General features: G+C 44.7%; 2 protein-coding genes across 3 annotated transcripts; one reads left to right on the forward strand and one right to left on the reverse strand.

The window, feature by feature from the left end:
• Window positions 1–202: 202 nt before the first annotated feature.
• aagab (alpha and gamma adaptin binding protein) lies at window positions 203–4,263 on the forward strand. Of its 2 annotated transcripts, XR_015107379.1 has the most exons (11): window positions 203–410; window positions 724–914; window positions 2,417–2,513; window positions 2,598–2,687; window positions 2,789–2,872; window positions 2,944–3,023; window positions 3,117–3,204; window positions 3,330–3,434; window positions 3,553–3,602; window positions 3,707–3,853; window positions 4,023–4,263. XR_015107379.1 is itself a non-coding variant. In XM_086163337.1 (10 exons), exons 1-10 carry the CDS (start codon window positions 317–319, stop codon window positions 3,782–3,784), a joined length of 957 nt encoding a protein of 318 aa, XP_086019463.1. In that variant the 5' UTR covers window positions 203–316; the 3' UTR covers window positions 3,785–4,263. The 2 variants fall into 2 exon arrangements, 1 of the variants encoding a protein (XP_086019463.1); XM_086163337.1 differs by having other exon boundaries at window positions 3,707–4,263.
• A 388-nt stretch (window positions 4,264–4,651) lies between these two features.
• smad3b (SMAD family member 3b) lies at window positions 4,652–13,838 on the reverse strand. The gene is made up of 9 exons (XM_086163336.1): window positions 13,400–13,838; window positions 11,435–11,628; window positions 11,202–11,336; window positions 10,189–10,263; window positions 10,060–10,110; window positions 8,359–8,571; window positions 8,136–8,273; window positions 7,887–8,031; window positions 4,652–6,622 (listed from the first exon to the last, which is right to left on the reverse strand). The coding sequence occupies exons 1-9, from the start codon at window positions 13,600–13,602 to the stop codon at window positions 6,499–6,501; spliced, it is 1,278 nt and encodes a 425-aa protein (XP_086019462.1). The 5' UTR covers window positions 13,603–13,838; the 3' UTR covers window positions 4,652–6,498.
• Between the last annotated feature and the right edge of the window lie 5,688 nt (window positions 13,839–19,526).

Genomic DNA, 19,526 nt, shown 5'->3' on the forward strand with positions numbered 1-19,526 from the left:
AAAATGACACTACCAGGCATTTTAAGCGCAATATTACAGCAAAACTTTATCACAATCTAGACTTGAACTTTGTTTTAAAAAGACATCGGTTGTTAGAACCCCCCATTGATAAATATTGCAAAAGCTCTACCAGTTGCGGGCGATATTGCTTTACCTTAAAGACAACATTATGGGTGAAAAAAACCTTGTGCTTGATCTAGTTTTAAAGTAGCGCCGGAAGTGGTTCGTAGGGACTCATTTCGCGTCACATCGCAGTCAAACAGCTGATCCAAAATACTGGAAAGAAAAATAAAATAAAAGGGGAAAAAGGGGGAACATGTCAGCCACAGAGGGGGCCACGGAGATGACCGTTCCGTGCGTGCTGGTTACGAGCAGTGACAACGCTTTCAGAGAGGAACAGCTTATAACAGGTGAGTATCGCCGAAGGTGCTAAATGCATGCTAATGCTAGCCGGATAGCAAACAAGGACGGGCTTGCGTCGGTTATTTCTGTTTTGTGTCCTATCCAGGCTATCCTCCAAGCTACCGATAGCTTGTCCACTGGCCGACAAAAGATTTAGGGCATTTTTAATAGGCTCAAACAACTCGAGAACTATACAGCTAACGGAGGTGTCATGCTAATGCTAACGCTAGTCGGCGAGCATCTTCGCCCAATTTGACCGGTCACTTGTGTTGTTCATCCAGTTTTATCAACTCGACTACGTGTATGATTTGACTTTTTCAGAAATTCTCGACGTCAAGACTCTGGCCGACTTGCCCAAGTGCGAAGACACGGTGGCCAGCTACCCGTGGACCATCAACAACAAATACTACACGGCTGACGTCAGGCTGTGCGTGGTTCCGAGCCCCTTCCAGGTTACGTCAGAGGTGGCCCGCTCCGCGCAGGCGTTCATCGCCTACTTCGACAGCAAGACGGTACGGCGTCTGTTTGCACACTTGCACACTTTTTCAGCATGCAAGCCCCGTGTAAAATAACCAAGTCAAAATGATCTACTTGCTTTAAAAATGCAAAAACTTCTCCTTTGGGTTTTCCCTTCAGGGGTCACAGCGGATCAACCCTCTCCATCTAACCCTATTCTATGGATCCCCCTCTCTCACACCAACTAACTTTATATCCTCTATCACTACGCCCATAAATCTACTCTTTGGTCTTCCCATGACCCAACCATCTCAGTCTGGCTTCTCTGACCTTCTCTCCAAAACATGTAACATGTGCTGTTCCTCTGATAGACTCATTCCTGATCCTATCCATCCTTGTCACTCCTAGAGAGAAGCTCAACATCTTTATCTCTGCGACCTCCAGCTCTGCGTCCTGTCTTTTTGTCATTGTCACTGTTTCCAGGCCATACAGCATCGCTGCTTTCACCACTGTCTCCAACATCTTTCTTTTCATTCTGGCTGGTAGTCTTCTATCTCATAGTACCCCTGACACTTTTCTCCACCCACTCCTTGACCTACTATAAAATCCAAAACATTTATTTATAAAGATGTCTGTGCAGGTCCTCAGTCATCCAGGTCGTGGTCAATTCTTGTTGAAATCTTGTCCTGGCAACTGGACTTGAATTTCTCCTCTTGAAGATGTTTCAGCCCTCATCTGAGCAGGCTTATTCAGTTTCAATGACCTGTGGGGAGTTTGCGAATATAACTGTCAGGGTTTTGGGTGTGTCTAGGTTATGGTGCTTGTTGTGCAAATGGTCAGAATGGGCAGAAACTAGGTCTCACGGGAATTGTTATGCAATAGCCTCCCCCTCCCTATGGAAGTGGTAAGTTTTTGGCTTCTGACTTGGTCCAGTTCCCCCACTCATTTCAATATCATTAGCATAACAACACCCTTAATTTATACTTTATTAATCCCCCGTGGGGAAGTTTTTTCTCCGCAATGAACCAATTATTCAATATTTTGTGCCACACACCCCTAAATTTCCAAGATTTCCTTCTGACTTTCAGTTCTAAGTCTGCAACTGAGAAAATCATTAGTTGCAAACCCAGTATGACAAAGGCTGTGATAACAGTTCCACCCTGGTACAACATCTCACCATCATTGGTCTTAACATCAGCCCACTGAAATTTGAGAGTAAAATTATCACAAATTATCTATCATGAATAATAATAGTAGTGCTTCTCTGCTAATAGCTGGAATGATACAATAGGTTGCAGGAGATCCAGCCGTGTCCTCTGGGAGCCTGCAAAATAAGAGCCCAGTAACCCAAGAGCAGATCTGAGGTTACTATCACACCTTCAAAAGGCGACATGGCTGCAGACAGGATAGGATGGATGGGAGGAAGTAGAGATGTGCATTATGATTCCATTGATCCACGTAAAAATATTTGACTTCTGAATAAGCTAATATAATGTAAACTATTTTATTTTTCAACATGCTATTCTGATTCTGTGTGACTTAATGGAATGATTCACAGAAAGCTGGTCTGGAGAAGCTCCAACCATGGATACCAGTGGTGGAGGACATCTCACCAGAGGTGCTTATTCTGGTGTGTGACAGAGTTTGTGAAGATGGTGAGTTCTCCCACGCGCTGAGGAGATCCTGAACGTCACTCTGCGTGGGTTCGTCTCTTGTCTGATATTCACTTTATGATCTAGGGGTCAGCAGACATGAAGCACAACAGTGGTGTTTGGCTCATGGTTTCGAGCTGGTGGAACTCAATCCCCAAGAGCTGCCGGATGAAGATGGTGAGTAGAACACACACACACACACACCGCTGCAGAAACCACAGAATTGGTTATAAGCGTCATATTCCTGATTGAAGGAATTTTTTTTTCACCTTTATCAGATGATTTTCCAGAGTCCACGGGAGTGAAGAGAATTGTGCAGGCTCTCAACGCCAACGTGTGGTCCAGTGTGGAGATGAAAGATGGTCAGCCTAACTGTTTAAAGGTGTCTTTTAAGCTGTACAGCATGTGAAAACATCCCTCTGTCACCTCCTAGGTCACAATCAAGGCTTCGGGTTGATGAGTAGCTTGGTGGCTGCAAGACACAACAACCCACGCAACTGTCAAGACCCACCTGTCAGTGCATTTTACTTCTCCATTGTGTTTACATTTATTAAAGATTTCACTGTCTCTTTTTAAAAGCCACATTACTTTACCTTTCTATTGCAGTCTTCCAATTTGCCAGTAGATGGCGCACTTGTAAACGAAGAGGCGTACTCCTCAGAGAGCACAAACACAGCAGAGGATGCAGTAGTTGGTAAAGCGACTTCCTTCAGACCCAGAGGGTTCATGTTTCAAAGCTTTTACGTATCCTGCTCCTCAGTATTGGACCTAAATCGCAAGAAAGCAAAGTTCTGAGATATTGATTTCAACTCCTCACAGATGCAATGACGGATTTGGACATCCAGGAGCTCGCTAACCTCACGGCCGGAGACGCAGATGTAGACAACTTTGAACGCCTCTTCACCAAATTGAAAGAGATGAAAGGTAGACGGGGACTTTTGTTTGCATAAAACTAGTCCATGAGACACAGGGCATTGTTTTCTTTAATCCATGTGGGCTCAAACCTGACTTAACTGCCTTGGTTTTCACCTTGGAACTGCAGACAAAGCATCGTCGTTACCTCACGAGCAGAGAAAAGTTCATGCCGAGAAGGTAAGACTCGTCACAAGTTGAAAATAGACGCCTGAATGCCAATAATACAGGTTGTTTGATTACATGTGGCGATGTATCTAACAAAAAAAAAATGTTCTTCCTAGGTAGCAAAGGCGTTCTGGATGGCCATCGGTGGGGACGACGATGAGATAGACGGGCTGTCGTCAGGCGAGGAAAGCTAAAAGCACCTATGTGCCACTGAGAGACATCCAACCTTCTGAACTCCCCACCTTTCATGAGGCTCCAGCAAGGTGCGGCGCCGTCTGACCTTCTTCTTGCACCAGGAGAACGAAGAAGCCCGTAGATCATTGCTGTCGGCATAGTTAGGTCCAGGAGTTTGAATCCCTTCAGTTTAAACGATTCAGTTGCAATATTAGCCTTTTTTTTTTTTTTTTTTTAATTTTATCATGCCGGGAGAAGCTGTCGGGTGACCTGCCTGACAGAGAGGGGAGGGCCGACGACCGGCGATCACAAGGAGGTCCCTCGCCACACACGTAGCCCTCAGGTGGAGGAAGAAGAAGAGTGTTATATGTGTTTTGATTAATGCAGTTTTCCTTTGGGCACAGCAGTCGCAGTGACTCTGCGCTTCCTGCCTTACCCTTTCAAGAGTTGACCGATGCAAGCTCCCCATCAATCATCATTAAAGACTTGTGATTTTCAATTTTGTTTTTTTTTTTCCCCCACCGACTCTCACGTGTTGTTTTACTCTGGACCCGTGCAGAGTCCCCCTCGTCCGCTCTCATAATGTGAGCGGGTAAATACGAAACGCCGCAATGCAGCGGGCCTGCTGTGAAAAGGGCTCGGTTTATTTGCGGTGCGGTTTGACAGGAAGAGTTTTATCTAACACTCTCGTGAATGGGTTGGCGTAAGTGTGAGAAACTTAATATTGGCTGTTACCGAGACGACGACGAAACAAACAGCGCCCTCCATCCTCCCGACCCTTTCTGATTCACTGCCACAATGACTGCATTTGCATCGATATTGCAAGGCAATCTCCATAAAGTTTTCTAAATTTCATCCTCCTCTCTAAAACAAAATACTGCAAATACTTTTTCTTGTTTATTCAACTTCCACAAATAACAAAAACAGTGACAATTTAAGACCAAATATTAGGCCACATGTTTTATTTATATATATTTATATATATATATATATATATATAAATAAATCATGTATATTAGACTTGGAAAATAAACCCACCAAGATACTGAAAACAAGTATTGACACGGATTGAGCAGAGATACTCAGTATGCTGTGTTGTATACAGTATTTCAGTTTAGCACGGTGTCTGTTTTAAATACATGATAACTCAGTCTTAGTGCAGAGGGGTGGGGTGGGGGTCATTAACATGGCAACTCCAGAGGCTGCAAGCATTGAACACATGCTTAATAACGTAGCAATGTACATGTAATATACATTATGTCCGGGACAAGCAAATCACCACTAAAACAACCATCAGCACAGTAATCTTGGGAGTGCATCGTCTACGTGAGAGGAGCGTTGGTGCACTACCTGCGAGTACTTGGTCGTTTTTGTTTGTTGTCCATCGACTGAGTGCTCTTGTAAATGAATCCCGGGGGTTCTGTTACAGGGTTGTTTTTTTTTTAAGTGGGCAGAGTTTTTGCAGGGTTCACTAAAGCAACGTCTTCCTGTGAGTCCACTCATGCCAGAGGTTAGCCGGGTCCGATCCTTCAGTCAATGAATGACCACAGGAAGTCTTAAGCTACAAACGCGTACGTACACATACATACACACACACACATACACACATGCCCACGCACACGAACATGTTGAGGCATTAATAAAAAATATATTCCCGTCAAAGACAGTATGCAAAAATAACTTAGAAAAATGTCTCTCTCATTAAGCAAAATAGTTTTCATACAAGGGTTCTTTTCAAGAAAGAATATGGCAAAACCATTTTTTCATTTAAAATAGTTAAAATACCAATCAAATTATCAATCACAAATATAAACAAATCAATACGGGCAAAGTACCTTGTACTTTTAAGTATTAATTCAATGTTCTATGAACATTTTGCGTCATTTGCTGTTGTTTTAACTGAATAAATACAGGTCCACCTTGGTGGGAGCGGATTTATAGGTTTGCGTCGAGAATCACAAGTATTTTGAAAAATCTTGACAACCGAGCCAAAAACTTCCTGCCGGGTGGGGAATCTAATATTAAAAAAAACATTATACCACTTTTAATTAAATTAAATTAAATCAGATCCCAGCTATTTTTTTTCTACAAAATTGCAACTGAATCCATCCTATGTAGATATATTTCCTAAGTATGTCATCCTTAATAAAAGGTTTGTGTACAATTTCCTGAGAAATTAATGAAAATGTAAAAAAAAATTAAAAAAAGATAAATAAAAATGCCCCTTCTCAAACGTTCAAGAGATGAATAAAAACAAATCCCTGGATACGCCCCACAATGCAGAGTGTTTGTCCTTGACCTCAGCCTCACCGCAGCACCCGGTCTGGTGACCCAATCCTGCTCACCGAATAACGACCGGCCCTGAAGTTGCAGCCTCCTCGGCGGTGGTAAAAAACAAAAAACAATAAAAAAAAAAAAAAAACAGTGTGGAGGGAAGGAGGGTGCATCACAGTTTTGCAAAACGTACAGCGGACATCCGACGGCGAGCTGTTAAAAACACGTAGAAACATGGAGGTCCTGTGGCATGGAGACGCTGCAGGACTGGAGGGAAAGTGCGGTGAGATGAAGTGTCACAACGACAGGAGAGGAAAGGGGAGATGAGGACGGGAGGGGGGACGACGACTGTTGATTCTCACCATCGCCGTGAGTCAAAAGTTGTCTGATGCGGTTTGTGTGTTTGTGGTGGCGGGGGGAGCTGGGGGTGGTGGTGGTGGTGGTGGAGGGGTGGCTGCCTTTAGGACACACTGGAGCAGTGGATGCTGGGGGAGCCCATCTGCGTGAGAACCTTGTCCAGCCACTGCAGAGGCCCGTTCAGGTGCAGCTCTATCCAGCAGGGGGTGCTGGTCACCGTCTGGCGTCTGTGAAAGCCCAAACAGAAGAAGGACGCTCCGTCATTATTTGTTTCGCATTGTGTCCTGTTTGACACAAAGGGAAACCCAAGTCAAGGAGGAATGTGTGTTTTCTGTAAATCTAATTATATTTTAATTTATAAAGTAATTCAAGTGTCAACCGTGCATGTTTTCCTCTGAGGGAGGGGGGTCTGCAGCCAGAAATATAACATGGTCCGGTGGGAATCCCCCCCTCGTGCAAAGGGTGTCTGAAATGAGCCCCCCGTGGCTACTGCATGCCTGCTGCATTCTTCCTCAGTTACCCAAACCTTCCTTGGCACACTCACAGCTGCACCCTCCCCTTCCTCTTCCTCGCCATCCCCATCTTTTTTTTCCTTTTCCGTTGCGTGACACTGACCGCAAAGATATCTTGTACTCGCTCCATCCTGTGTTTCAAGGATAGGGCTTAAAGGAGGGTAATGTGCCGACCACCTGGCTGGAATTTATCGATCTCAGGCCGGGGGAGTGTTGATACGGACGGTGTTCCTGTACGTGCACCCGGCCTAACCCCTGGCTGTGAATGTAGCTGCTTAATACATGCATCGATTGGAGGACGACAGTCAGAAAAAAAAAAACAAACAGGACGTTCGAGCGGTTGTGTTTACAAGATATGTCCGTCTCCTCGCATTACCAAGGGACCGCTGGAGACCCCCTTCAGTCTGTCACCCTCCCACACCCTCAGGATAACTCAGGGCTGACAGCCTCCCACCCACTCTCCGCTTATCCAAGTCAGAGAAAAAGGCGAGGGGAGGAAAAGGACGGCTCCATCGGGCAGCAGTAAGAAACCCTTCATCCCTGATGCCGAGTGCGCAGTTTGTCGAGAACACTTAGATTTTACTCTGTGTCGGGAGCGCTTTGTCGTAATTACCTAAAATGTCAAAAATGAAACAAGGAATTCTTTTATTCGATTCCATGAGGGTCGATTTAGCTGTTGAAAATAGACTATAAAGGGACATTTGGCGAGGGGTTTCGCACTCTTGACTTTTTGACAAAAATCTTTTGTCAGACAGGGACCTCCAGCCCTGTGGCGGTCCATATCAAAGAAGCGAAACATCATATCTCTACCTTGAAGTACCTAGGGACTGAGGTCGTAATATGTCCTCACAGAGGTGGGGACCTGAACACACTCTTAGTGTGCGGATCTTTTCAAACCTTTATTCAGTTTCAGATAGACCATCACAGACGGGGAAATCCACTGTGTCTAAGTTGCAAATGCTTTAAAGGGTCGCTTTACCTGTACTCAGCTCCCCAACCCTTGACGAAGCTCATGCGGATAGTGCACATCCTGGTGAGCTGGTAGACGGCCTCGAAGCCCTGGTTGACCGACTGGGCGAGGAGGGCGGCAAACTCCTGGTTGTTGAAGATCTTCAGGTTGCAGCCTGCAGAACAAAGCAAACAAACACAATCCTGACTCTCTTGGCTTATCAGTACCAAATAAAAGTGATGGCCGTGTTTTGGTTTAAGTGTCTCCTCCAGCGCTGACCTGGGGGGATTTTGCAGACAGTGGCGGGGTGCCAGCCGTAGCGCTGGTTGCAGTTGGGACTCTGGACGAAGATGGCGCTGTCACTGAGACATTCGGCAAACACCTCTCCCCCGATGTAGTACAATCTCACGCCCCGGCCTGGGGAGGGAAACACACTTTACGTATGGCTCGTTGCAGATTGTGAACACCCTGGATCCCGTTTTTAAGGTCCTCCTTAAGTTACCGATGTGGCGGCGCGTGAGCTCTACGGCTGAGTTGCGGTTCACGTTGGACAGCAGGCCCAGGCAGAAGCGCTCCGAGTTGGAGGGATCCGTGAATCCATCCACGGTGAGGGAGGGCTGGGAGGCGTGGAAGGTCTCGCCTACCCTCTGGTTGAGCTCGTAGTAGGAGATGGAGCACCAGAAGGCGGACTCGCAGTAGGTCACGGGTTGCAGGTCTGTGTGAGAGAGGAGAACGGGAAGGCTGGTCTGTGCTAAAGACGGACACCGCTGATAAGCCTCCCCTTTGATTCCTCCTCCGCCACTCTTTCCCATGACCCCTGCAGCCCCGGGCAAGGAATAGCTGCAACATGACATACCAATTTACTTTTCTTCAGCAATTACCTCCCGGTGGCTTTTAACCAACAGACAGAATAACCTGGCAACAGGATATTAGCATTATTACATTACCTTGAGCTGTCTGTACCTGGCTGTTTTACACACAGACACACACACACACGGACATGCCTGGGACAATGACACCATTCATAACACACTTCCTGTGTTGCTGGCTTAAGACCCAGCCTCCCAGGCGGTCTCCTGCTCCTGAGTCTTCTTCGAGTCTCTCTGATCTCCCTCCTACGCTCTACCCCCTCTGCCTGTAAGCTTCATATGAATTTGCCCGCGGCGCACAAAGAGGCGGTATTTAGCCTTGACCTGGTGATGAGAGCACTCCGTAGCAGAAACTATGTTTGGTCTTGTTAGTTACCCTTTCACACATTTAACGTCTAACGCTTTCAGGATTATCTCTTTGCTTTGGAGAAGATCCATCTGCGACGGAAATGGGTGTCTACAAATAAGGGATCGGAGGTTGGTCCTCGGCACAAACACGATTACAGTCACACCAAGAAGTCTGCATTATAAAGGTGTTATTCTAAAAGAATGCCGTGCAAATTCAATAACAAACATTAAACCACCACGTTGGAGTGAAAAAAAAAAATTTACTTTCAAAAAGCGTTCGCTTTGAAAAGAGATCACACTCAGTGGGTGGTTTCGAAAGCACTTTTAAAAGTACATCGTAGAGCTTAAAGTTGGGGAACGTTTATTTTATTCATATTTTAAAAAGATTATATGACAAATTTGCGCATGAGTCATTCTGGTTTCTGATTTTTTTTTCCCTATAGGTGTGAAGGACAACAGCAGCAGAGGGATGAATAGAAATGCGTCTGAGAAGGCAGAGATGCAGACGGAGACTCTCTGGCCTCTGGGTCACGACAGAGGCTGACTCAGAGGCAGATGGATCCGCCGCCATCCGGGTCACCAGTGGTCCTGGATCCTTTCCCAGTGGACCAAACAGCCAATCACATTTGGCAACACGTGACATTAAAGGCCCTGATGGCTGGTGTTGAAGCTCAGACCCCCCCCCCCCCCCCCCCCCCCCCCGCCCCCGTCCTGAATGGCGACCAGGAGGGGCGACAGACCAGGTGGTGTGGGTGACCTTGATGGGGACCCGATGGTGGCGGAATACCAGGGACTCCAGACCTACATTTAGTCAAACCCGACCCACCAAAGTCTAACAAACAAAAGGCTTCGATAAAAGCTCGGGGCTGAGGAGGGGCTGGATTTGGTGGATTTAAATGTCTTGTTGAAATGCCGCTGATAGGCCACCGGCGGCATGCGATTAACGATGCTTTCAAAAACAGGTGAACCGTTTCGGAAAAGCTTACCGAGATTACTGCTCGTAGGCGACACGGGATTGGGTGACAGGCTGGGTGAACCTGAAATGGAAAGGTAAAAGCGCAGCGCGTTAACAGGCTATCGGAAAGTTTGTGCTGCATTGCGGTCACGTGGCCCACCTGTGTCCATGCTGTGGTTGAGCTGGTGATCGTTCGTCTCACCATCCTCACTCAAATACCCAGGCGGGGGGGTTTCTGGGACAAGAACAAAAAAATATTGTGCAGGAGCCAGAAATGTCAACTTTGTTTTTGTGGGGTTACTAATAGACAGGAAGCATGTTGGCATGTTAGGAAAAAAACAAAGGGTTTGTTGGAGTGTTTACCTTTCTGGCAGGGAAGCTCAGATGGTGCTGAGCAATGCAGTGGCTCCTGTTTCTATGACAACGAGGTTGCATTTATGCAACTTAAAAATCTATAGGTCTGTATAGTATACAGTGCGGCATGATGCTGCTACAGATTAGCTATTTGCCCTTTAGCTCACTCGCTGCTGAACAGTGTATTATCATCTTTTGATGTTTTAATTTATCGAATCAAAATTTTCCTGGAAGACGTATTCATTTGAGTGTTTCAGCTATTAGTCATTATCACATGTACTTCCATTGTGTCGTAAATGCATTACCCAGGGATAAACTAATCAATGGGATCTCTTCTGCGAATTAGCTTGACCATTAATTGATTTAAAGGCTCCAAAACAGGTACATAATAAAGATAAAACAACCTATGAGCTGTATACTTACTGTTAAGTTAAAACGGTCAGCCTCAGGCTTGGTGATATGAAAAATAAATCTGTCATATTGAGAATATATGCACGATAATGCACGTTTAGTTTTTGGAAAATCACATGTCAGAAAATCCAGTTCAATGTCAGGTCAAGAGATGTTTCAACCAACGATACGCTCCAAAATCTGACCTTCCATTGGGTTTTAAACCAGGATTTTGACGGAATCATTGCGTGATTTAAGAAAACAATAGGATACGACAGGTGACGTCCCATAAAAGGATAATTTGCTGCAAAAATATTACTGAGTAGCATATTTTCCATCATACTCAGACCTTGAATCAACCTAAAAATAAAAAAACTTCTCATTCTGGCCCTTTATTTTAAATGACTGGCACAGTTTTCTTCTTCTTACCGGGTATATAGTTACTCTGGGGCTCAATACCAGCAGGAAAGTTGGTGTTTTCTGGGATGGATGGGCTGTAGTCATCCAGCGGTGGGAACTCGGCAGGGATATCTGTATGTCTTGGGACGAGGACAGGAGGCAAAACTGGACACACACATGCATTTTCCATTCAGTACCAGTTAGTTACTGTGTAAAGCACTACAGAAGCATATTTTATGACATGGGGATTTGTCTTTGCTCACTTGGTGTCTCCACCCTCTGATAGTGGTAGGGGTTGACGCACACTTCATCCTTCTTTGTATGGAAGGCAAATTCACAGTGGTCGGCAGCCCTCAGCTCGTGGTGGGACTGCAGGTCCGGCCAGCGCCACAGGCGGCAGTAGATCACGTGGGGAAGACCTTTTCTATGGGACACCTGCAGTCTGCCATCCAGAGACCTGGAACGAACAAGAACGCACAAAAAATTGCAATATCATTCAGGCAATTTTCTGCTCGTTTTTCTTTCGGCGTCGAATTATTTTATTCATTTACCGTGGATTGATTCGCATTTAAGTATCAGCTGATCAGTTTGATTTTAATACCGCATATGCAAATTCTGTGTTTCCTTTGACTTATTGTGCTCTCTGTGAGAGGGAAAGTGTGTCATATCAGCCAGGTGGCCAGGTGAATCATCCTAAAACACAGACACATTAATTCATTCACTGATTATCAATACAGCTGGCATGGTTTATCCTAGATCGGTCAGCTGTCAATCACAGGGGTCACATGTAGAGACATCCAAGCACTAACTTTCTCTTTTACACTTTACTTTATGACTGTGAGAGGAAGTCGGAGAACCTGGAAAGAACCCAAATCACAATACAGTTATTAACCTGGGGTCTTTGGAGCAGTGACATTGATCCTTAATCCGTAGTCTGCTGTGTCTTCCTTGAAGAGCAATCACAACTCGGAAATGCAGAATCAGACACAGAAAGCTGCAGCAGGTACTTTAAACTACAGTATTTCTGGGGGGGTTTCCCAAACCTTTTCAAATGAAGCATTGACGTATGTCAACTTGGACGGCTGTATTTACTGTAGAAATTTCCCCTGAGTCACGTTAAAGAGTATAGCATTGACAATCCATCACTTGTCAAGAACTTTATGGATAAACTGATTTAGAACTGCACACAGGGTTGCAGGAATGTTGGAGCCTGTCCCAGCCATCACTGGGCGAGAGGCCGGGGGTACGCCCTGGATTCACACGACTTGGCAATTTTGGATCTCCAATGAACCTACTGCGTGTTTTTTGACTAACTGAAGAACCCGGAGCATGTAGAACATGCAGACTCGATAGAGCAAGACAGACAGATAGATAAATGCTAACTGAATTGTAGCTATAAAATGCATGTATTTCATAACATTAATTACACAGCTAGGATTAGGACTGTTAGAAAGCGACCTGAATAGCCCCTAACATGAGTCTTGAGAACCACTGCAAATACACACACACACACACACACACACACACACACACACACACACACACACACACACACACACACACACACACACACACCGTGCTGTCTCTCGTCTGAGGAAAAACTGTCTTCTTCGTCTACGCCGGGGTCATCCCGTCCACCGGTGCTCGGTTTATAAAGTGGCCGACTGACGTGTCGGTGCGTGGGGTGAACTCGCCGTGCCACCCCGGTGCCCCGCACCGAACGCACCAGACACCCCGAGGGTTTACAGTGGAAGACAACGGGGTCACGACACCCCGAGGGTTTACAGTGGAAGATAACGGGGTCACACGTACAGCGCTGACTGAAACCCTAAACAAATACCCCGCAATTCCGTTTTAAACTCCATAATAACATAAAACAAACAAAGGCTCCCATCCGTTTAGCTTCGCATGTCGGTTCCTCCGCCAACATTTTTTCAGTAATAAGGACGTGACCGGGTGAACCACGTCGAACTTAATTTGAATTTTAATACAGAAAAACACGAGAGCATTTCGGCACCGTCAGCAAAAATAAATAATTGTTCAAAAATAGTAAGAACATTGATAACAAGCGGACCCCGACAGCCATCAGTGGTGGTGGCGGGGTGCTAACATTTTAGCAAAAATTTGGGCTAACTCGGCTAACCGTTACTCGGGAGACGCTAGCTGTCACCGCCGGCATGCTAGGCTGTTAGCATGCTAGGCTAGGTGCGCCGGGCGCACGCCTTTACCTGGGGATGGTGATGCACCTGGTGTGGACGTCCTGGGTGGTGACGGCCTTCTCCAGCTCATCCAGCTGGCCGGTCTTCTTCAACTTCTTCACCAGACTCTTCACTGCCTTCTCGCACCATTTTTCCTCCTGGCCGCTCTGCTCGCCCTTCTTCCAGCCGAGGAGCCGCTTCACGATGGGAGGCGTGAACGGCAGTATAGACATTTTTGTTGTTGTTGTTCAAAGCGATGCCGTAAAACGGTTCGGCTCGTCGTTCCGGACCCCGCCGCCCGGTTTCACGGCTCCGGCGGACTCCGGTAGCCTGCTAGCTGAGCTCCCGGGGCGGACGAACGGTGGCTGCCGGGGGTCCAGGACGGCAGCGCTTCGCGTCTGGTCGCCGGCGAGGCTCCTCCGCCTGCCGGACTGTCTGCCCCTCCTCTCCCTCCTCCCTGTCCTCCAACTGACACCGGCATGGATGCATAACAAATTTAATTAAAACCCTATTTTCCTTTACGTGATAAAATATAATAAAATAAAATGAAATTAAATTAAATTGAATTAAATTGAAATAACAGTGTGAAATAAAAAAAAGAACCGAAGAGAATGTTCCTTTAATCGTGGGGAAATTTCAATTTCACACGGCAGAAAGTGGATCGTGCAGCACAGGTGGTTGATAATAAACAGGCAAGGGGGATATGAAAATATCAGAAAATGATGTTAAAATAAAAATAAATTAGAAATCAAAAATGACCGATGCAATGCAATGCCTATGGGTATCTGGGTGGATGGATTTACAAATGCAGAATTTTAAAGAGCATTGCGGTTCAGATTAAATTCAAATTAAGACACATGATAGCATTCTCCACAATGTATATCTTCTTGTTTTCTTTCGGGTGTCTCCCTTCAGGGGTTGCCACAGAAAATCATTTACTTCCATCCAACCCTATTCTCTCTATCCTCTTTTCTCACAGCGTTTTTTTCACTTACTCCATCAACCTTCTCGTTGGTCTTCTTCTGGCTGCTCCAACCCCAACCTGAGGGGATTAGCCAAAAGGAAGAGGAGGAAAACATAATTCATATAGCCCTTGCTTTATTTCTTCCAGACTGGATTTCTTATGACGTCATGACCATGGAAAGATGGTAATCACAAAAATTCTAAAAAACAATTCAATTTTTTCTCAGTCAAACAGTGAATAGAAAACCAGAAGTGCAGGTGGATTTCACCTTCATCTGTCAAGGCGTTGACTTGGCGGCCTCCAGAAGTATAAAAAGCAGTGTTGCTCTGCTATTAATATCACCAAAAGAAAAACAGCCCCCTTTTCTTCCTCTCTATTTTTAACTTCCGTCAATGTCAGCCGTCTATTTTAACTAGAGGGGATTAATAATGCCTCTGGGTTTCTTCTCCTTCTGGTGGATTTCACTTCGAAGCGCTGGTGAAGCAGGCAAGTGAGGATTAAAATCTACATTCTGTCTCATTCGAGACAAGATAGAGATGACAACACTGGCTGAAGTTGAACTTTCTTAAGTGTTCTCTGAGAAACCTCTGCAACCAGTATTAATGCAGTATCTGCGTGCATTTGTGTAGGGATTCTTCAAAACGATGCGATTTTGGGGACGCTCCAGCCAATCACAATGCTCATTGGGGCGAGAGGCGGGGTTTAACCCAGCCTGGGCACCTGTCAATCACATAGGTATCTCACACACAGGTAGACATCTGACCATTCACCCTTTTATTCACATCTACAGGCTCTTTAGGGAATTTGCTGTTTTTGGAGAGACCTGGTAAGAACCAGGCAGGTAATGGGAGAACATGAACATCCCATGAAGAACTCAAACAGGACACATTCACCATGGACGCTCTGGAGGATGTCGTGAATGGCTTCCACGCTGCCCCAGGGTGGAGCTCCAGGTCCAGCACCTCCTAGAGCCAGGACAGCTGGTGCAAAGTACCCTCATGTGTGTCCTGAGTGGGGTTATCCGTGCAGTTCGTCCCTGTGTGTGTGTGTGTTTGTGAACGGCAGACAGCCCACGGTGGGGGCAGGAAAGGGTCTTGCACACAGTGCGGAGCGTGAATGTGGACAAAAGGCAGGAAGGCCAGCTGAATGTGTAATGACTACAGGCAATCTGATGGGTAACAATGGTTACGGCGGACAACGACAGACTGCTGAAGGGGGCCGGGTGGGAATCGAGCAGAAGGACGATCAGCTGGGCCGCTCTCACAGCCATGCTTTGACAAGGATGGAGTGGCAATTAACATAAATACCCCTTTTTGGTCTTTTAGCAGTGTTGTAACAAGTTTCATACAAATAACTCACAACCCTATCTGGAATGAAAGAACTTGCGTTACTTTTCGTTCGTTGCCTCCTCGGACCAGCTCAAATCATTTCATTTTACATGCTGTAAAATGTGAGAGGACAAAACTGAAATCGAAGACGGTTAAAGAAAAACATGAACATGTAAAAAATTATGTGCAATTGGACAAAAATATGCAATATGAAAATCTCTCACTGATTGTTTGCATCACAAGGACTTCTTCCAAAAGGACATTTTTTTTTTTTTTTTTTTCACCTAGCTCTTCATTTATGAGCCCCCCTCCCCCAAAACACACACACACATACACACATGCTCTCTGGGCTGAATACCATTAGGCTTCATCACACCCAAGCCATTATTAAATAGGGGCTAGTGTGATGACACACACACACACACACACACACACACACACACTGTATTTCAGCGTGTATCAGTGCATGAGTCCATTTACAGATTATCCCTCTGACACTTCCTCCTGACAGCCACTCACACGTGCAGCCCATTATGGGCCCCCGATGAAGGTAATCTACATGCCTGTGGTTCGGGGGAGGAGGAAGCCACTGTCAGAGCTATTAACAAAGAGAAAGGGTTAATAACACCCAAAGGGAGTGTTTAAACTCCCTGGAAGAAAAACACACATCACTGGCTTGGCCCGGCCGGCTTGGGAAATTTTGTTAAATGGTTTAATGATCATCGATGATTACTGTGGGCCATTAAAAATTACACATATAAACATACGCTGTATGTGTGTGGTCAAGTCTGCCGAGATTTAAATTGTGAATTAATATTTAAAATAATCAAGTGATACGTTTCCCCACACTGATCAATTAAGTTGTTTAACGGAATAATGCTCATGGATCATTACATTAGCCCGCTTACAGAGACAGATAAAGAAAGTGTGGTGGAGTTAGTGAAATCATGTAATTGTGCTGAAACTCTATTTTAAATAATGGTTTGAGATTTAAAATAATGGAATGAAAAATATTCTTGCACCCATAAAAATGTTAAATCAATTCATAAAGTTAATGAATACAAAAGTAAATAAGGTAAAGAAAATAAATAAATAAATTACAAATAAATAAAGAATTAAATATTGAAAATAAAATAGATTAATATGATATTAAAAATAATACATTAAAAAATCCCAAACTTTAACCCAACCTGAGGCAGGCCACCAGTCCGGAAATCCACAACGTGAGTCCAACGTCGCCATCGAGCGGCCGTTATTTATAACTGCAGCGGCGGAAGGGCCTCTCCTGCAGAGATCAACCAAATGTGAGCTCTGTTTGTTTCCTGTCAGATTGACTTTTTGATGTAAAAACCCCCTGAGAGTTTAATCCAGTTCATAATGTGACTTCCCTGTTTTAACGTTGCTGCTATGAATCCAAATCACCTGACGGAGGTTTCGTCAGCCACACGAACGGTCTCTCTTGTTTCGCATTTGTCTTTTCTTTTTTGTCCTCATTATTCAATCTCATAATTGCCTTGGGGAGGATGTTGGGGTAATACTATAACCGTGTTATAATTGCCAATCGCTTCCATTGATTACTCTCTGTGGTTAACCGCCGGCGTGTGTTTACTGTGTGCGCTGTCCCAGAACGGTGTGACGTTGCTTGGCGGGCTTTTGCAGAGGCACTCTTCATCCAACTTGGATGTGATTCATTAACTTAACCCCGGGGTTGAATGGGGGCCATGAGTATGCAGGGCCTGGCATTCATCACTAATCTAATCTAATCTAATCTAATCTAATCTAATCTAATCTAATCTAATCTAATCTAATCTGCTTGGGTTAAATGATGGTTGCAAAGTGGCTAAATTCCATATTCTACTTGCCCGAGCTGCAGCAACTTGCCACACCTCTCCAAGGATCACACTAAATTTTATTGTATTTTATTCATGATTTTTTTTTTTTCTCTAGTGCCACTACTTACTCCCATAAGGGCGGCGGAACTTGTCATTTTCTGTAAAAAATAAATAAATAAAAATCCAGCAAAGAAAACACCCCCTCGCCCAAATCACCGGCGAAGCTAATGATTGTGAAATTAGTTTCAGTGCAATCAGAGGCTCCCCTGCTACGACCTGCTGTATCCATATGCATGAAATTGCTTGTTTTAATACACGCTATGAATCGTGGGTAATGCAGTGAATAATTCTAACTGCGGCTAATAATCCCGTCTCCTATTAGATCGGGGACTGTTGTGGGGATCGAGCCCTTTGGCGATATTCTGGTAAATAGCTATGTATGGATAATTAAGCTTTACACTTGAACATTAAAACTTGCTTATTTCAAAGAGCTGCAGGCAGTGAAGGCTCTTATTGGACTCATCACTTTTTCTTTTTTGCTTCCCTATAATGTTCTCTATTAGTATCCTCGCAATTGCAAACATTTCTTCTTTTAAACTCGCAGCGTATTAAAATGGGTTTTCTGTTTATTAGCATTGTAGGAAACGTTTAAATGATTTATTCCTGTCTGTGATTTCCTGATGAGGTCCGACTGTAATGGATACGGCCGCGTCTAATGGGTTTATATTTTAATGCATCAAAAAAATAAATTGATATCTTATCTGTCGTATGTTTTAAAGGGAAATAAACGGTCATTGAACTCTTAATCGGGGAAGTGCTTTGGATGGGAATACACACATGAACACACACAGAGTGCTACGTTGCATCATGGACTTTTCATCTACTTAATATCTTAAATAATCTTATAAAGTATCCTCTTGGGGACGTAGTAATGGATAAATGGCACAAAATCATCGGGAAATAAGCGAGAAATGAAAGCAAAATGATTAAACAAGAATTGAACATCATACTCTTGTCAGAGGGAAACCCAAACAAATACATTGACCTGTGTATTTGATACTTAAAAGAGCATAAAAAGCAATTTTGTTCATTCATTATCTACGGTGGCCATCCTGCATGGGTACCCGGTTGACGTTATAATATAATATAATATAATCCGACGAGCTGTCGGATTATATAGGCATAATCTGTTATGAGAAAAAGTTTACCTTTGACTGGGTAAGGACTCCATCCTGGGCCTTCGGGGGTCAAAGGTCAGCATGTCTGCAGGGGCTGACCAGCTTCGACCGGCGGGTCAAACACCTGCAGGCAACCAGGTCGCCAGGAATTTATTTTCCCTGGAAACAGGGAGGAGCACGGGCATTGCCATCAACTGGTACCAAAGTTCAGGCGAGCAAATAGTTTGAACTTTAAGTCAATCCGTTCTTACAAATAAATCCGAAATCTCAATGAGGAAAATCCTGTTTTTCAGTATTTATCTGCGCCACTAGGGGGCGCAGTTAGCACTGATCATCAATGCAAACCAATAAAGTTTTTTTTTTCTTTTTTGCTTTTTTATTTGAATTTTACAGTTTATCAAGCCGTAAAGTGAAATCCCATCATGGTGACCTGTAACGCCTGCAGACATGGAACGGCGGAATCTTCCAGGCAACATCAGGCCAGACTGGGACAGATGTGTTCTCCAGCGTCCCTCTCCAGCCCCCTGTATCTCCTTAAAGCGCTCCAAGAAACTCTCAGAAAGATGTTGAATCCCAATATGACCTACTGCCCGTGGAGAACATCTGAACTTTATCCACTGGCATTCAGGTTTAAAAGCAGAAATAAAACATAATTGATCCTGAGACCACCCTGTGATTGACAGGGTGACATTGACTAGGTTCAAGGAATTTGCCAGTTTCATTGAATAAAACATAGCAGAAAAGAATTAAACTTGTGTTTTGATTCATTGTGCAAAGACTGGAAATGACGAAAGTGGTATAAAGAGGCAGGGCTTAACATGGACAGGTCAGCCTGACACACACACACACTGGAAC

Source organism: Fistularia commersonii, chromosome 17 (genome assembly GCF_037954325.1).
Source record: "Fistularia commersonii isolate RoL2024-O1a breed Wild chromosome 17, RoL_Fcom_v1.0, whole genome shotgun sequence".
NCBI classification, from domain to species: domain Eukaryota; kingdom Metazoa; phylum Chordata; class Actinopteri; order Syngnathiformes; family Fistulariidae; genus Fistularia; species Fistularia commersonii.

What these genes read in the sequence shown, in the direction of transcription:
- aagab (XM_086163337.1), top strand. Translation starts at nt 317, where the DNA reads ATGTCAGCCACAGAGGGGGCCACGGAGATGACCGTTCCGTGCGTGCTG. An exon ending in AGAGCTGCCGGATGAAGATG is followed by an intron (nt 2,688 to 2,788) that starts GTGAGTAGAACA and finishes CACCTTTATCAG; the next exon opens with ATGATTTTCCAGAGTCCACG. An exon ending in CAGTGTGGAGATGAAAGATG is followed by an intron (nt 2,873 to 2,943) that starts GTCAGCCTAACT and finishes GTCACCTCCTAG; the next exon opens with GTCACAATCAAGGCTTCGGG.
- smad3b (XM_086163336.1), bottom strand. Translation starts at nt 13,602, where the DNA reads ATGTCTATACTGCCGTTCACGCCTCCCATCGTGAAGCGGCTCCTCGGC. An exon ending in CCAGAGTAACTATATACCCG is followed by an intron (nt 10,264 to 11,201) that starts GTAAGAAGAAGA and finishes TTCTTGTCCCAG; the next exon opens with AAACCCCCCCGCCTGGGTAT. An exon ending in GCCTACGAGCAGTAATCTCG is followed by an intron (nt 8,572 to 10,059) that starts GTAAGCTTTTCC and finishes TCTCTCACACAG; the next exon opens with ACCTGCAACCCGTGACCTAC.